Here is a 16,924-nt window from a genome sequence, read left to right as displayed (position 1 = left end):
ATTCATGGATTCGGGGTTTTTAGTCACGGTCTTGGGCTTTTGTGTTCTTTGAGAGTTTTTCATTCTTAATACATTTGAATTCTTATTTTTAAAACTCTTTTTTTTTTAATTTATTATCATTCTGCTAGTGAGTTTAAGACATCATCAAGTCTTTGTTTCCTGTTTTTAACTTTATGATTTTCCAGTTTTGTTATATTGGGTTTTTTGGTTTTGATCCTGTGAATTTCAGATTTCTGTGTTTTTGTTTTCCACCATTATTGTCATGGTCGGACGGTCCTTCCCGGGGTGACCTGCCTGTGTGTGTATTTGTGTGTTTCTCTCTCTCCTCCTCCTCCTCCACCCAGTGGCTGACACACCTGCACCTAATTTGCCACCCAGCTGTCACTGATCATCCTTCGTTGTGGGCTGAGGTATTTAACTGTGTGTCCAGATGGCAGTCGACGCTGGATTGTACTTGAAGCGCGGTAGTAAAGAGTGTTTTGTGACTTGCAGCTTAGCTTTAGCCGGCTAGCCTCCTCACCTGTTGTTTTTGCTCGTTTGTAGGAGGAAGAGATGCAGAGCTGGAGGTTGGAGAGAAGGAGCCCGTGGGATTAAGCTATTGGAGGAGAACACACACTCGGATAACCACTTTGGAAACTCACCTGCGCACCACTGGGAGTTTGGAGAAGATCACTGTTGGACTTTGCACTTCACTTTGTGTTTCGAAACTGTTTTTGGGCACTGTAAATAAACGCACTGTGTACTTTGCATCCAGAGCTCCTCCTAAGTCCGTATTTTCCCATTACCCGTGACAATTATAACAAATCTTGTTTTGTCTTCTCCCTGTGTAGGTCTGTATGATGTTTTCCTACCATGTTCCTTCCTGAAATAGTTCAATAATATTTAGAATGTTTGTTTCATGTCTCCTTGATTGGTCATTTCCTTTTTTCCTTATTGATAGTTTCCTCTTCTCTCTTCTTTTGGGTTTTATTTCCTCCTCTTCTGTTTCTATTCCCTAATCAGCCCTCTGGATATTTATAGTCATGTTTTCATCTTTATTAAAGAGTCTGTTACATCAGCAAAAGTCTAAAACCCACGAAAACACAAAGCCACAAAGAAGTTTTGGGTTTCTTCAGTTTGTGGATTTTTGTTAATTATTTTATTTAATATTTATTTTTTGGTTGAAACTTTCAGCTTATTTCATTTAGGATTCTGCTTTAGGTTACTTATTTTAGACTCTTAATTTTCTTAACATTTCCTTTGTGTTTAGTTACCTCCTGTGTTATTTTTGACAGTCATGTTTCCTTGTGTCTGGAAACTCTAGAAGTTTTCCTGCTGAGCAGTGAAGTACAAAGAGTTGGTAAAAGATACATTTTTACTGATTTGCCTGTTTAATTTTAAACATGAATTCCACCAGTAACATCAGTTATGTTGCAAATGATATATTATGTCAAATGTTTTCAAAAATCTTGATAAGTCCAAAATAAATCTAGTTAACAAGGGTTTCCAGAAACTGTCAAGCATAAAACCTGCAGTATGAAAATGCATTCAATTATTATAAAGGCTTTTATATTTACAATTCACTGTATTTGTGTGAATCTGGTCTCAGAGATGATATGAAGCACATTCAATCTAGAAATGAATGCAAAATCTTTACAAACAGAAAAGACCTATTCATTCACGAAAGACTCCATGAAATATCAAAATCGTGTCAGATTCTAGGGCACAAATAAACTCACAATTTAAAAAATACAATTTACTTCTCAGAAACTCTCTAAATCTCAGAGCAGTGAGTAAAATTGTTTATCAGCTGTTTGGTTTAAATCTGTACTGAAACACATGAAGCACATGTCGGAAAATTGTGGAACATTTTTGAAGGGCTGTTCATCCATCCATTTTATTCTGCTCATATTCGATTCAAAGGCATGTGGGGTCCCTGGACAGGTCGCCAGTCTGCCGCAGGGCTAACACAGAGACATAGAACCATCCTCACTATCACGCCTACAGTCAATAACCCACAGAGACTCGGGGAGAACATGCAAAGAAAGGCCACAGGGTGGATTCAAACAAAGCATCAATCTCTACTAAAACTTTCTTTTAATCCTCAACAATCACTTTTTCCATTTTCAATGCAAAAAGGAGTTAAAATGAAACTGTATGAACAAAATCGCATTTAATTGGACAATCCTTCTTTGTTTCTTCACACAAAACATTTTTTCTCTGTCAGTAAACCAGAAAACTTTTAAAACTTAAGATTTGTTTGATAGAATCATATGTGGACAGGTTGTTACTTTCAACAAGTTGTAATGAAATAAACACCAATAAATTCCAAATTGCAATAAAATAAACGTTTGTAGTGTTCAATGTCTGTACAAATATTAACTCTATCCAGTTTAGTTTCCTAGTTGCCCATAAACAGCTGTGAAAAGTAGTACAAGAAGTCAAATCAAAAATATTTGTGGTCAAAAATATCCTGAAGGCACATGTAAATATGAGACTGGGATCGTGAATGACTCCACGTCACGTGAAGAAACAGAAGTCACTGAAAGGGATTCAGGGTGGAGGCAAAGCTTCCTCAGGACTGCTCCTCCCTGATGTGCCCACGGTGTGAAATCCCACGCTGTTCACTACTTTTCCCAGGGTCTCCTTTTCTGGTGACGAAGGGAACCCTAAAAGGAAAAGTAAATAAGGGTTATGAGTGCATGGAAATCTCTTCATGATCAGATATATTCCATAACCTTTCAGTCTGACTTCATACATGTTAATAAAAGAGGATAAAGCTTTATTTAAAATTGTTTCTGATGATGCACTCAGCTACTTACGGAGTACATGTTGGAGAGGTTGTTGAAAAGCACTTGGCCTGCGCTCACTTTGTTCCTCACTCCTCTCACGGTCCCATTCTTGCTGCATATATTGATCCGCTTGTTGCTAAACAGCATCTCTCTCTTGGCACTGGCGTACAAAAGTAGGTCATCGGGTTCACAGCCGTTCTCGTCCACGGCTGCTTCCACCACCAAACCGTTCAGGTGGCGGTTGGCCTCGCTGGTGGGGAGAGAGCCGCCCTGCTGCTCTGCCTCTGGGCTGCTGGTCGAGTCAGACTCCACCGAGTCCTCCACCGAGTCCTCCACCAAGCCGCACCAGGCTCTCTCATCCTTGAACACCTCCGCCAAGACCCGGCCACTGTTGGCAGACGCTACTCTAAACCTGACTGTTTTCCCAGCCTTCTCGTTCTCCTGTTTCAGTTTTGGCCTCTCCATTGAAATACAAGAATGTCTCACATGTTTTACATCCCATTCAGAAAAGCCAGACGCGCTCTCTCAGTGCTGCGCAATTATCAAACAATAATATCCTCATTGATGTGTCAAAATGAGCTGAGTACAAAAACTAGACACCCAGATGGTTAATAATTAATGAGCTTCTGCCATGGTAACCGCTAAAACAGGTAAACAGTAAACTGATATTACCATGTTCAATAATTAATCAAGGTTAGTTTTCAAACAGCTACAGAAGTGTGTGATCCTTTATGGTCAACTGGGCCAGCAACAAGGATGAATTACCCAGGAAACACCAGACAACCTCCGGTGACCTTTTCTGTGGCCCCCGTTTTGTTTGTCTGACCCCGAGGTTATCACGAGAGCGCAGACTCGAAAACCAAAGTAGGCAGATTGTTCTTTTCTGTGTTGGCCACTTTATTATATGCATCTGTTCAACTGCTCACAAATATCCAATCAGCTAATCACATGGCAGCAGCTCAGTGCATTTAGGCATGTAGACATGATCAAGATGAAGAAAGAACAAATGGCATGACGAATGGTGGTTCTCCAGAGAGCCTCTCCGCTGGAACCTCAGTAAGCTCACTCTTTCAATTCATCTCATAAATATTTTCTTGGAAAAATCTGGACCACTAGGATTAACCCCTGTCTCATCTCTCTCCCTACACCTGGAAAAGGACCACTGTGTTGTAACTCACGCTTCCACTGATACAAGTCAGCAGTGGGAGTCATGACAAATCATGACATGCTCATAAATACACTGTGTGTCCTTTCAGTCAGTGTGGAAGGTTATTGCTTTGTATTTTGGTTCTTGTTGTGATAGCTTGTTTTGTTGTGTTTCTTTGTTTTCAGTTTCAGTGTTGTTTGCCTTTTAGTTACTTCGTGTTTTATTTTGAAGGTTGACTTTTCCTTTGTGTCTTGTCCTAGTTTTATTTCCAACTTTTTGCAACCTCTGCACTTTGCAGCAGGCTATTTTATTTGTCAGAGTAAAACACAGTAGGTTCAGTTAAGTCACACAAAGTAATGAACAGAGCCAGAGGCAAAACTTTAAGCCTTACCACCATCAAGTTAGCTAGTGGGTACTTAACTGATCTCCTTGACCTGTATAACCCAAAAAGAGCACGAAGATCCTCCAGCCAACTGCTCCTAATACAACCAAGGTCTCGTTTAAAAGCCAGAGGTGACCGTGCCTTTGCTATTGCTGCATCTAGACTCTGGAATAATCTCCTAGTTGATATCCGTACATCGGAATCTATTCAATTGTTTCAATTGTAAAAGCCCACCTGTTCAACTTAGCTTTTGAAGCAAATTAGTTTGACTTTCACTTGGCCTGCACTAAACCATGTAATTGTACATTTTAATTGAAATTGTACTATTTGTTTCTTGTTTCTGCCCGCATTGCGGTATTATTGTGAAGCACTTTGATCTACACTAATCTTTTAAAATGTGCTATAGAAATAAACTGATTTGATTTGAAGATGGTGAGTTTTTTTTATGTTATGTTATTATTAAATAAGATGGGAAGCTATCCACAGAGACCAGGATTATTTTATTATTATTATTATTATTATTATTATTATTATTATTATTATTATTATTATTATTATTATTATTATTCGGCTGTAATCATGTTCATATCGACTACAAAGTTGATTATTTTAGAATTAGAATCTGTGGCGATTCATCGACTTTTCGAGCCAGCCTCAAGTGGCCACAGCAGGAACTGCAGTTTTATTTTTATTTTTTTCTGAGAATGTAGCTGCTTGTCTTTAAACTATCAATGGTAACAAAATTCTCATCTTTGCCTCTGAAAGCCTCTCTGGCAGGTTGTTTTTATACCTAACCTTGTTTTTCATCAATCAGGTGTTTGTGAGGGTTTTGTTTTTTGTTTTGCTTTTTTTGTATTGTACTAAACAACTTTCCAGTCATTTAAGTGTTGCTAGGATCAAAGGAAAATATGTACTAGTTAAGTTCTTCTCCATTCTTCTCATGCAACTCATTAGCGAGTGCATTTCCTAATGTTGATCCTAATGCAGGGATCGGGCAAATTCGTGGCCAAATAAAATATACGGATCATAAAGTCCCCAGCCTGTAATTCCACCCCGCTCCTGTAGATGGCAGGAAGCGCCCGCTGCTGGCGCACAGCAAGAGGAGGAAGAAGCAGACCTCACACGTGTTCCTGCACCAGAGTGTCAACATGGGCAAAAGAAAACAAAATAAGCAGTTTCTAACTACTTTATCCAAAAAACAGAAGAAGCACTTGAAGGAGTTTGGAGAGGAACATCCTTTTCACGATGTGTAAGCAGAACGACAGCAACTTCCGGTCTGGTTTAAAGGAAGAAGCTGCTTTATATTAGCAAGGCTGCTAATTTCTAGTTTTTCATTCCATTTTTTAAATGTAACTGTAGTTTTTCCCGTATTATCTCGGTGTAAAGTACAAACAGAAATGTAGCAAACATCTTAAATTTACTTTTTCTAAGGAGGGCAATGTGCTGATGTTTACCTGATGACATGGATTTTTAATATTAGAAACTATCAGTGAGTTAAGCCCCTAGTAAAGCCGAAACAAGAGAAGAAGAATGGCGCATTTTAAGGGGACACTTTAACACTTTAACTTCAGTAAGAACCGTTTCTTCTACCCTGGGGAAAGTGACGCAGGTACGCCGGAGAGGCAACAACAGCACAACGTCGCTTCTAATACCTCCTGGCTGATCGTTCTATAGGTTTGCATTTGGTGGTACTTTTTTCTACTGGTAGCTCAGGAGATGGACTGTTACACAAGGAGAGCTGGACAGAGCCGCAGAAAGGCATCGGCACCGGTACAGCACTGCTATCTGCTCCTCTGTGTGATTAGAAACTGGTGGAGCACCGCTAAAGCTCTAAATGATGACCTCGTTTATTTTCTGCCTAAACTGTGAATAAGACTCCATGCGGACGGCAGGAGGAGCTCACATCTTGTGGGAGCTGTCAGACTGCTGTTTTTACATGTAATTCTGAAAGCCATCCAGTGGGTTGAATTCTATCCTTTGGTGGGTCAGCTCTGGTGCCATCTCTGATCTACATATGCAGCGGTGCAGGCCAAAAGAACAATGCGTTATTATATATATATATATATATATATATATATATATATATATATATATATATATATATATATATATATATATATATATATATATATATATATATAATAAACTGCACTTACTGGTTACAATAAGTGGCAGATTTTTAATCATTGTTGTAAAACTAGTACAAAGCTTTACTTTGTCCTAATAATTTCAATATTTTTACAAATATGTTTTCTGAGCAGCTTCATTTAATTTTCTCTCTCTTTTTCTCTCTGTCTTTTTTTTTTTTTTTACAGAGTTAATGAAAGACCTGAAAAAACTCAAGTAATGGAACTGGTGAGTAGAAAGTCCTAAACAGTTTAGTGCTGTAAAAAGTGTGTGGCTTGTCAAAGTCTACTTTTCCTCCCCGACTTCCTGTATATGATTCTATAAATACAGTTTGGAAAAAAAATTCTGTTTCATTTTGTGCCTTTGTTTTTCCTTTTTTACATTGTATTGCACTGTAATGCTTTACTTAAAGTATGTAATAATAGGTGGTATTTATTGTTTTGGCTCCTCTAATACATGAAATTTAAAAATGTCTTATTTTATCAGTTTGGGCTCGTTTTTACCAACGCTGCTGTCAGACTTGTTTTAAAACTTAATGTCTTGTGTGAGTGTCTTCCAAAAAAGCCTTGATTATACTTTCCACATTGATGAGTCCTCTCAGGTTAGACTGATTTAAGTTTTATCGTAACACGGCAAGCCCGAGGGTCCGTGCGGACGGCTGCATGCCTGCCTGTTTTTTGTGATCAGCTATGCATGCGCTCCAGGTGGTGGTCTTCAAAGAAGTGTAACAGGAAAGACCACGGAACAAAATCAAAGCTTTTTAGTACTGATCCCCAAAGGGTGGGCTAGGGCCCCCCTGGTGGGCTGCCTAAGGAACTGTAGGTGGGCCAGAGTAATAACAGAAATTCAGTTTGAAATTACTTACTAGTATGTTCAGTTACAGACTTGTATAAATGTATTTATTTATATAAAAAGGGAAACAAAACTGGTAGTATGAGGTGGTAGTTTGTGACATTACTGTGACCTAAGGCTAAATTTAATAAGTAAGTAAGTTTGTGTCCCAGTGGCAGGTGGGTCACTTGCGTTAGTGTTCGCATATGACTGTATAACCTAAAGCCTGTGTGGTTTATGGGTTCTGAGTACATGTTTTAATGAAATACAATATTTCTGTTGCATTCTTAACAAGAGTAAGTGGGCTGCACACTCTTGACTTGGGGAGTGGCTGCTTTAGCCTAAGGTTTACATTGTTAATTTGTCATTCCAAGCATCTCAGGTCATCTGAAGTAATGAACAAGTAATGTCGTGTATCAAATTACCTTCTTCAGACAGTAAAGTGAGTAAATAAATAGTTACTTTTAAAATAATTAATCTGTAATATACTTTTTTTAATATCTATGACACCCCATCCTTGCATAAACCATCACATTTGATCCAGTTTTGAGGTTAGATTTAGGTTCAGTATTCACTATTATACACAAAGCGATGATGCCACATTCAGTGAACAGCAATAATCGTGAACAGCATCAACACAGCGATAATAAATGGATTCATGAGCTACCTTTTTTAATTTTTAGCCGTCAAGTCCAGAACAATCTGAGTCAGAGGCCGATGAGCTGGAACCAGAAGAAGAAGAGGAGGAACCAGAGCAGAAAACAGCCTATCAGAAACTTCTTTCAACTCTCAGCCAACCAAGAGGTGAAGCTCAGAGCGAAGAGGAGGACAGCACAGATGATGAGGAGGAGGAGGAGGAGGAAGAAGAGGAGGAGCTTCTTGGTGAAGGTGAGCTGTTTGTTTCCAGAGCTCTTTATTTCAACAACCACTTTGGATTTCACTGAATGTGTTTGTGTTTTTTCCATCTCAGATGAGATTGATGCTGAGGAGGGAAGTGAGGGTGGTGATGAAGATGAAAAGGGAGAAGGAGAACCTGCAGATGGAGAGGAAGCTTTGATGGAAGCAGGAGATGGGGAGGATGACAGGAAGGAGCCGGGAGATGAGTTTGTAGACAAAGAGCATGAGTCCCAGTTCTGTCTGGAGACCAACTTCACGGGAAAAGGAGAACAGGAGGAAACACGGGACGAAGATAGTAAAGGTACTTAAAGGGTTGGAGGGGAAAAAAAGATCTCCTGAATTCTTTAGCAGAATTATTTAGTATCTTAAAAAACAGATTTTTAAATGTTTTCTTGTACATTTGTTTTATCAGCTCTAGATACGAGTATGGTGTGTCTTATAGTTTTGCTCTTTGTTTACAGACATGTTTGTCCAGCATTTGGACACAGAGCTTGACGAAGAGGACGTGCAGAAGATAACATCGGGCTGCAAATCAAAGACTCAGATTACGGTACACCAGTCTCATTAAATACATCTTCATTAAAGGAGACTTCTAATGCTCATCGACAGCTGCATTTTTTTAGTCGTAGAGTAGCTTTATGTTGCTGATCCTTGGTGCAGCCCCTCATTTTATATTCCTCTGCCTGACAAAAACCGTGTTAGCCCCTTCTCCTTTAAGGCCCCCCCCCCCCCCCCCCCAAACTTTCTTCAGATTGGTTCCACCTCTAAAACATAGGGTTTGATTAGCAAGGAGGGGTGGACTTTATGTGCTTTTAGTCCCAAGCCATGTGCCTGAGGTGATTGTGTTAAGCGTATTTGTGCTCAGTGACATCACACGGAGCCATAAGTAAAATATGAAGCCTAAAACTGAGGTTCTGGCTCACGGGAGCAACTTGCACATGTTCTGGGAATGTTTAATATTGGCATCCATTATTGTATACGTGTATATATCACATAAAAGAAGTAAAAGCATGATAGGTCATAAAATCTGAATCAGAAATGCTTTATTAATCCCAGAGGAAGTTGTGTGGTCTCAGTTGCTCCATGACAATAAGAACATTAACAAACAAATTAAAATACAAATAATACGTTAAAGAATAGCTCTAATACAAATAACTCTAATATATAAATATCCAGAAATATTCCCAAGAATTGGAATATAAAAGTTGAAATTGAAGTGCCGCTCTTATCATATTACAAAACGTAAAGTTTCAGCCTTTGCCTTTCTCTTTCTTAGTGGCCAAAGCTGGGAACTCTGCTTTGCACCAATCCCCTGGAGAAGTTTGGCCCTATCGGCCCCCAGACAGACACAAACCTCCCAGTTTTCCATAAACTTGTGGAGACACGCTGGAGGGATCTGAACCAGATGTTCAATCATAAAGGGCAGGCCGAAGAGATCAGCCCTCTCCAGCTGGAGTTGCTGGCCCTAATGGGCTCCTATAAAGATCTGTACTACCCGGAGACATGCCCTGTCAAGCAGGGACCACATGTGCGCAGTGCATATTGCCTCCATGTGCTTAACCATGTACTGAAGGCTAATTCTCAGGTCCTGGCTCATAACTCACAGTTGAAAGAGCAGAAGAGTCGGACTAAAGCCGGAGCCGAGCCACAGGATGAACTCCGAGACCAAGGACTCACCAGGCCAAAAGTAATCCACAGAAATGTTCATTTATTCTTCTTTTTGTTCTTGTTCTTTTTACTTACATATCAGTATTGCTGAGTATCTGCTAACCTGCTGTCATCGCCCTGATGAATCTGTCAGGTCCTGATCCTCGTTCCATTTCGGGGAAGCGCGCTGCAGGTCGTCCATACGCTCATCAGCCTGCTGGAGACTAAAGGCAAGAAAGTGATGGTGAGCAACAAGAAGAAGTTCAAGGAAGAATTTGGAGAGGACGAGGATGAGAAGCCGCCCAATTTGCAGAGACCAGACGACTATAACGCTATCTTTACAGGCAACGTGGACGATCACTTCAGGATAGGTACGCTCTGAAAAAAGAACCCTAGCTTCTTTAAAAACCCGAGTTTGTCTCTTTGACCTTCTCCTGCTCTGTCCTCTCCAGGTGTCTCCATTTTGAAGGGCAGCATGCGCCTCTATGCCCCCTTCTACTCATCCGACATCATCATCACGTCTCCTCTGGGCCTTCGCACTGTGCTGGGAGCAGAAGGAGAACGCAAGAGAGACTTTGATTTCTTGTCCTCTATCGAACTGCTAGTGGTGGATCAGGCAGACGTCTTCCTCATGCAGAACTGGGAGCACGTGCTGGTAAGAACGTAGCGCCCTCTGCTGTCTAGGAAGCAATTTTGGGCATAAACAACAAACATGTTTGCATTTTAAATGCAAACATGAGATGAAAGCTTCATTTAAGACTCATTCTGACCAGATTTACTTCACTCATGCTTTTACTGCTACCTGCTCTACTCATTTATCACAATCAAAGTCCAAAGTGCATTTGAGTTATTATTATTATTATTATTACTGCTGCAATTTAAATCCCATCCAGAGTGATGAAATGTACTTTTTAATCTTAGTTGGAAAATTATCTTGCTTTATCCTGTTTCTTATCTGCGCAGTGTAATAATTAAACTTCAGTGTGATAATGGAGGAAGTTCATTATGTTTTTTTACAGATTTGATGGAAACAAAAAGCTTACAGACCTAATTGAGTGATTATAAAGGAAACAAAAGCCATTACGAGAATGCCAACCTGTAGAATAGTTCATGAGCTGAGTTAAGCTTTCTTTTAAGCCTTTATGTAGGGATAGGCGTCAACGTTATTTAGTATTTACTAAGACCTTTTCACCCGTTCTTAAGCATAACTTCCCCTGCACCCTCACTTTAAATCAGTATGTATAGCTGTTATAAAGTTATGACATTTTAGCTTTATACAAGCCCTGATTTTCATTTTAATGCTTTTAATGTGTTCTTCACTTCTGTTTATTAGTGTCTGGCACATAGTAGCATAGTAATTCCGGAAATGGTTGAAAAACGTTTTGCTTTTAATTTAATGACTAGTCGAGCATTTAAACATGGTGACTGTCCTTAGTATTTAACATTTGAACAAGTTGGTACCATTAAAACTATGTTGGATCAGCTATTAGCAGATGCTACTTACAAAGTACTCTGGATGTAATAACAATAATAATCATTCATTTATGTAGCACATTTAAAAATCCACATTACATCGTTTTTAATAGGAGAAGCAAAAACGACGAAATCAGGGAAATCTTTCCTCTAAATGTATTTTTTCAGATCTGATTTAAATGAATAGCAGGAAAATTCTGAGCTTTTATCTTCCATAATTCCTCATAATGTTATTATTTCCTTCCTTTTGTTTTTCCCCGTTATGGTCACCAGCATGTGATGAAGCACATGAACCTGCAGCCGCTGGACTCCCACGGTGTCGACTTTTCCAGAGTGAGGATGTGGAATCTGAACAACTGGGCCCGACACTACAGGCAGACGCTGGTTTTCAGCTCCATTCAGGACCCACAGATCAACAACATCCTCTCCAAGCACTGCGCCAACTACCGCGGACAGGTAGGCCACACTTCACACTTTACTATTGCTGAGAGAGAGAGGTGGTGGATGTACACCCTTTATCGTGTAACATTTTCAGAACAAGGCTCGGAAATATCTGCAGGTTCATATTGATTTGGTTTTAACTAAGGTGTTAATTCTTTTGTTTTCTTTGTGTGTTTTTTGGCTCAGATTGTCATAAAGAACATACCAAAAACTGGTTCCATCTGCCAGGTCTTGGTCCAGCTGCCTCATGTCTTCCAGATGTTTTCCTCCGCCAGCTTCATCGACCACGATGCTCGGTAAAGTCCAGCGTGTACCTTCACCCTAAACTGTCTCCTGACATTAGTGCTCTTTTTTTCTCTCTCACAGCATTCTACGATATAGGTCCTGGCAGCTGATTGGTTGTTTTCTCCGATTTTGTGTATAGGTTTCAGTTCTTTATAGACAAAGTGCTGCCGCAGTACAAGGATTCGGTTATGTCACACACTCTGATCTACATCCCGTCTTACTTCGACTACGTTCGGCTGCGTAACTACATGAAGAAAGAGGAGATGAACTTTGCCAGTGTCTGCGAGTACTCCAGCAAATCCGAGGTGTCCCGAGCACGCCACTTTTTCCAAAAGGGGGAGAAACAGTTCATGCTCTTTACGGAGCGCTTTCACTTCTACAAGAGGTCAGTTCTTTGTAATGCCCTGTCATGTGGGCCTTTTCCATAGTAAATCAAACAAATCTGAAGAAAAAAAACCCACCTGACCACCTCTGAGTCATCTGATTTATTTTGTACAATAACTTTGGTATGTTAAATATGGTGGGAATTTCCTAAGTTAAAGACCCTCAGGGTGCAAAGGGTGGTCAAAATGTAGCTTTGTTTAATCTGCATGTTTTTCGGGGCCTTAAAAAGACATTTAAGATCTGGTTTGGATTTTTAATTTGTTTGTTTGTTTTTTTCAAACAGCAACCAAATAAATTTTATACCCACTCAAAGTGTCACAATCTAAAGCCAAAAAAAACATCCCTGTTGTGGGAGTTTCAATAACAAGACTGTACCAGCTTTTACCAATTGGTCGCTTATTACCTGTTCAGCTTGTAACACTTTTCTTTTGGCTTTACTAAACTTTAGAGATTCAACTGTAAGAGAACTTATATCCGTCGCTTCTGTCGGCTGTGAAGGCTTTAAAGGCACTAATCTTTAGAGTTAACGTCACCAGATAACTGATATATATTTGTAATCCATTTTATTGCACTCACCTGATAGCTGCATATGACAAGTTGCCAAGAGAGAAACTATGGTACTGTATGATGAAGTCACAAGTGGCAGAGAAGTATGTGAGCCTGGTACAGGGCATGAATGTGGGGGTGGGATTGCATCAGGGATCATCTCTGAGCCCCCTGTTGTTTGCATTGGCGATGAACAGGTTGACAGACGGGGTCAAGCATGAGTCTCTGCAGATGACAGGACAGAATGTGTGTGTGAATAAGGGGGAGATTTTGGAAGTTTTCTAGTCTGTTCTGGGGGAGACAGGTGAAGAGGTGAACAGGCAGATTTTAAATACCTGATAGAAGAATAGCAGAAAGAGTGAAAGCGAAGTTTTACAAGATGGTAGTGAGAGCTGCTATGATGTGTGGTTTGTGAGGTGGTGGTACTGACAAAAAGACAGGAGGCTGAGCTGAAGATGGTAGGATTTTCATTGGGAGTGACCTGGACAAGAGTGGAAATAAGTAATCTGAGGGACAGCTCAGTTTGAAAACAACGTTAGAGAGCCAATGCTGAGCTTGTTTGGAAATGTGAAGAGAAAGAATATGAGATATATTCGACAAAGGATGGAGAAGCCAGGCAGGAGGCAAAGAGGAAGACCTCGAGAAGAATTGTGAATAAAGTGAAGGAGGACATGCAGAGGTTTGGTGTAACAGAGGGCTGGGCTGAAATGGAGCCAGATTATCTGCTGTGGTAACCTCTTAGGGGAGCAGTCAGAAGAAGAATTGTAGTACTGTCAGGTGTTTTCATCTTGTTGTTGCTTTGATGCTTCTTTTCTTTCTTTCTTTTTGTAATTTAGAGCACATAAATGTCTAATCATGGAATAACTCCTAAATATTTCAAAAGAAAACATGAAGCCATTTTCTGCTAGATTTATCCAACTAATTTCCTCCTTGTTTACAATTACTGCAACGTAAAAAAAAAAAAAGAGCCTTGCATTCATGGCTTATTCCAGCCGATCCAAAATGAAAATTATTTAAATTAAAGGTTGCAGCTACTCCAACAGTTATTACTAAGCAAATTAAGTTACATTAAATCCTTGAATGCACTTTGATCAATTAATACAGCTCACGATCTCAATTTAGGAAGCTTAAATCTATGCTCTCAAGGTAACACCTTGATAAGATTTTATTACACCAGCGTGATAGTGTAATCGTTCAGCGTGATAGTTCAGCTGCGGGTTAAACAGGCTGTTGAAAAGTCAAATCGCATCAGCAATGCATGTACTTATAACGTTTCTTGTTATAGAAACTGGTTTAGTATATCCTCTGCTGTAGGAGATAATAAAGGACAGTTTATATCAGTTCTATCCTCTCGCTTAAAGAGAATAATCACTCGGCTTTAGCCAGTGTCTTGTCCCATTAATTTGCTCCCCTTGATCCGTTTTAAAGAGCTCTGGAAGACTATTGGACCAATCGTTCAGACCACTGTTTAAAATAAATAGGCCGTTCAGACTGATGTTAATAAGCTGTGGTACTCCTGCCGATGAAAACACAAATCCTAATGCTTTGGTTTTCTCTAATTTTAGACTTATTTAAAAACTGCCATATATACATAAAGTTTTAGAGAAAACTGTACTTTTAAAACGGCAGTTCTTTTTACAGTATTTTGGAAGTTTTCTAGTCTGTTCTGAAAATCATCCATGTTTTTGTGAATTGCATGACTTCACTATTATTGTGCTTTTAAATCTTACTGATGCTTCTGATGCTGTGAACCACACAAGTTTCTTGTCCCGTGTAGAACACTAAGGCATCGAGGGTGGTTTAAACACAGAGAACCTTCTCGGCTCGTCTTGGTGACAGACTTCTTCCTCAGCCACTCTTGCATGTGGAGTCCAATGGGTTTAATTCTTGGGCCAATTCTCTTCTCTTTATTTTTTCCTATGGGACTAATTGCAGATGACACCGTAATTTATGTGCCAATAAAAAGAAACTATGTCAGCTCCCTTAAAGCACTGCTGGTGGCTCTAAGCTTTATTTTCTTTTTTTTTTAATGAATGTCTTAGTCATGCTTTTATAATGCACCTGGCCTACTTTAATGCACTTTCCGTTGCCTTTAGCAACACTTCAATTGCTCGTCTGTAGTTAGTCGGGTTTTTTGTTTTTTAAACCTTTGAAAGATCAGCACCAACTTGGGTATCCAAGCTGCTGACTATTCATTTTAATAGAATCTTATTACTAAATCTTACTAGTCTAACCCAGGTTGCCCTCAGTTTGGCATCTTTCTAGGTAAAACTGTTTCACTGCTTTTTTTTTCATCACTGGACGAGGCCAGTGATGAAAAAAAAACAAAAAAAAAAAAAAACCTCAAGGGCATTCAAATGTGTGTTGAAGTTTATCCAACCAGTCTACATGTGTTTTGTGGACTTTAAGGGAACTGGCCTATTATTGCAGGGAATTTGGTCCTTGTATTACCATAGCTTGGTTTGCATCAGCATCAGAAATCCAGCTTGCAGATTGGATGACAGTCAGCTCCTCCAAGTATAAAGCCAGGGTTTTTAGCTGGAAAAAACGTGAGAAGATGATGGACCATGTTGTCCTTGGTTTAAAAGAGTCTGATCTCTGACATGCTTCTTTTAGGTACACAATCAAAGGGATCCAGAACCTGATATTTTATGGATTGCCCTCCTTCCCACACTTCTATAGCGAGGTGTGTAACATGCTGGCAACAGCAACTCAGGGGGAGGAGGCCAGCTGGACCTGCACGGCACTCTACTCGCGCTACGACGCTCACAAACTGGCTGCCATCACCGGAGCACAGCGAGCAGGACAGATGCTGAACTCCAACAAGGCTGTTCACCTCTTTGTCACGGGAGGGGAAGACAAAAATGTGTGATGACACTGGATGAATATGAAAAGGACCACTGGAGTAAATTGAGCATAGGTGTTTACCATGCTTAATAATCAGGAAAGTTTCCAAATGCACCAGAAAACATGTTTATTGGCTTTGTTTTATGGTCTCCTGCAACAACATTCCTTTCATTTGTAAAGAGATTATTAACTTGTCACTGATAAGAAGAGTTGGATGTTTATTATTAAAAACTTTCCTTATCTTTTACTTGATTAAAGTTCATGCATAGCAAAATGTGACCTAACACGGCCATGAAGTGCCAAAATAATTGCATAATAGTTTTCATGAGGTGATAATGCAGTAATCTTATGAGAATTTCAAGCCAAAACAACCTGCGAGAGTAGCTTTGCATGATTTATAGTTCAGATTAATCCTCATAAAACTCAAACAAGGACAGTGTAGATTAAAACCTTAATGTCACCATGATCGTCATGGATATAAATGTGGAGAGACTAAAACTCACAAACTCAACATGTAAATGTTGATGTTGAGGGTTCAAAGCTAGGAGAAGACCCCCATTTCAGACAGGTCATTGAAGGTGAACACTATTTTTACAGGTTGTTTATTTAATTCCATTTTGCTCTTGTTTTATGACTACTAAACAAGCAAAGGTGGGGAGATAATAACCGTCTTTAAGCATCAAGAAACCCCAGCAAAGTAAGGCTAGTGGAGGGGTAACAATCTATTACATCAGGTTTGGGGCATGAGGGAACCAAAGAGAGCTGGAGGAGTATATAGAGGCCACTATTAATTGAAACAATACATTAAAGAGACAACACAAAAGATAATGCATGCAGAAATGTGTAAAAATACTGGTGAACCATAGATTATGAGCATTTTTCTCCTCTTTTTATTAAATGCAGCTGATCAAAGCGCTGATAAGTCCAAGGCTTAAGCTGTCCTGCGGGTAAGGAGACTATTTTAGGGCTTTGAATTGGTCTTTTTGTAAAACAGTCTAACTTCCATTCGAATAACAAATGCACAAAATGACGTCTAGTCTTACCCTAAAAATTGATCTAGAGTGTGTTTGTGAAACCAGCCCTTGTCTAGAGGACACTGAAAGCGGAAGGCTCTACCTCCTATTTTGCAGTCTCATCGTGATATGC

At 39.6% G+C, this 16,924-nt stretch overlaps 2 protein-coding genes and 1 long non-coding RNA gene across 3 annotated transcripts; 2 read left to right on the top strand and 1 right to left on the bottom strand.

The window, feature by feature from the left end:
* Nucleotides 1–325: 325 nt before the first annotated feature.
* Nucleotides 326–819, top strand: LOC145422430 (uncharacterized). The gene is made up of 2 exons (XR_013903716.1): nucleotides 326–464; nucleotides 544–819. It is a non-coding gene; the product is annotated as an uncharacterized LOC145422430 (long non-coding RNA).
* Nucleotides 820–1,848: 1,029 nt separating this feature from the next.
* Nucleotides 1,849–3,344, bottom strand: grxcr1b (glutaredoxin and cysteine rich domain containing 1 b). Its single transcript, XM_080293834.1, has 2 exons — nucleotides 2,802–3,344; nucleotides 1,849–2,648 (listed from the first exon to the last, which is right to left on the bottom strand). The coding sequence occupies exons 1-2, from the start codon at nucleotides 3,234–3,236 to the stop codon at nucleotides 2,607–2,609; spliced, it is 477 nt and encodes a 158-aa protein (XP_080149960.1). The 5' UTR covers nucleotides 3,237–3,344; the 3' UTR covers nucleotides 1,849–2,606.
* A 2,010-nt stretch (nucleotides 3,345–5,354) lies between these two features.
* utp25 (UTP25 small subunit processor component) lies at nucleotides 5,355–16,025 on the top strand. The gene is made up of 12 exons (XM_026151657.2): nucleotides 5,355–5,549; nucleotides 6,616–6,655; nucleotides 7,942–8,146; nucleotides 8,229–8,456; nucleotides 8,617–8,705; nucleotides 9,432–9,842; nucleotides 9,957–10,173; nucleotides 10,255–10,457; nucleotides 11,549–11,731; nucleotides 11,903–12,012; nucleotides 12,141–12,386; nucleotides 15,548–16,025. The coding sequence occupies exons 1-12, from the start codon at nucleotides 5,449–5,451 to the stop codon at nucleotides 15,801–15,803; spliced, it is 2,289 nt and encodes a 762-aa protein (XP_026007442.2). The 5' UTR covers nucleotides 5,355–5,448; the 3' UTR covers nucleotides 15,804–16,025.
* The last annotated feature ends 899 nt before the right edge of the window (nucleotides 16,026–16,924 follow it).

The sequence above is a fragment of the Astatotilapia calliptera genome, chromosome 19, assembly GCF_964374335.1.
Source record: "Astatotilapia calliptera chromosome 19, fAstCal68.1, whole genome shotgun sequence".
Taxonomy (NCBI): Eukaryota; Metazoa; Chordata; class Actinopteri; order Cichliformes; family Cichlidae; genus Astatotilapia; species Astatotilapia calliptera.
This window is presented reverse-complemented; position numbering and strand designations above follow the sequence as displayed.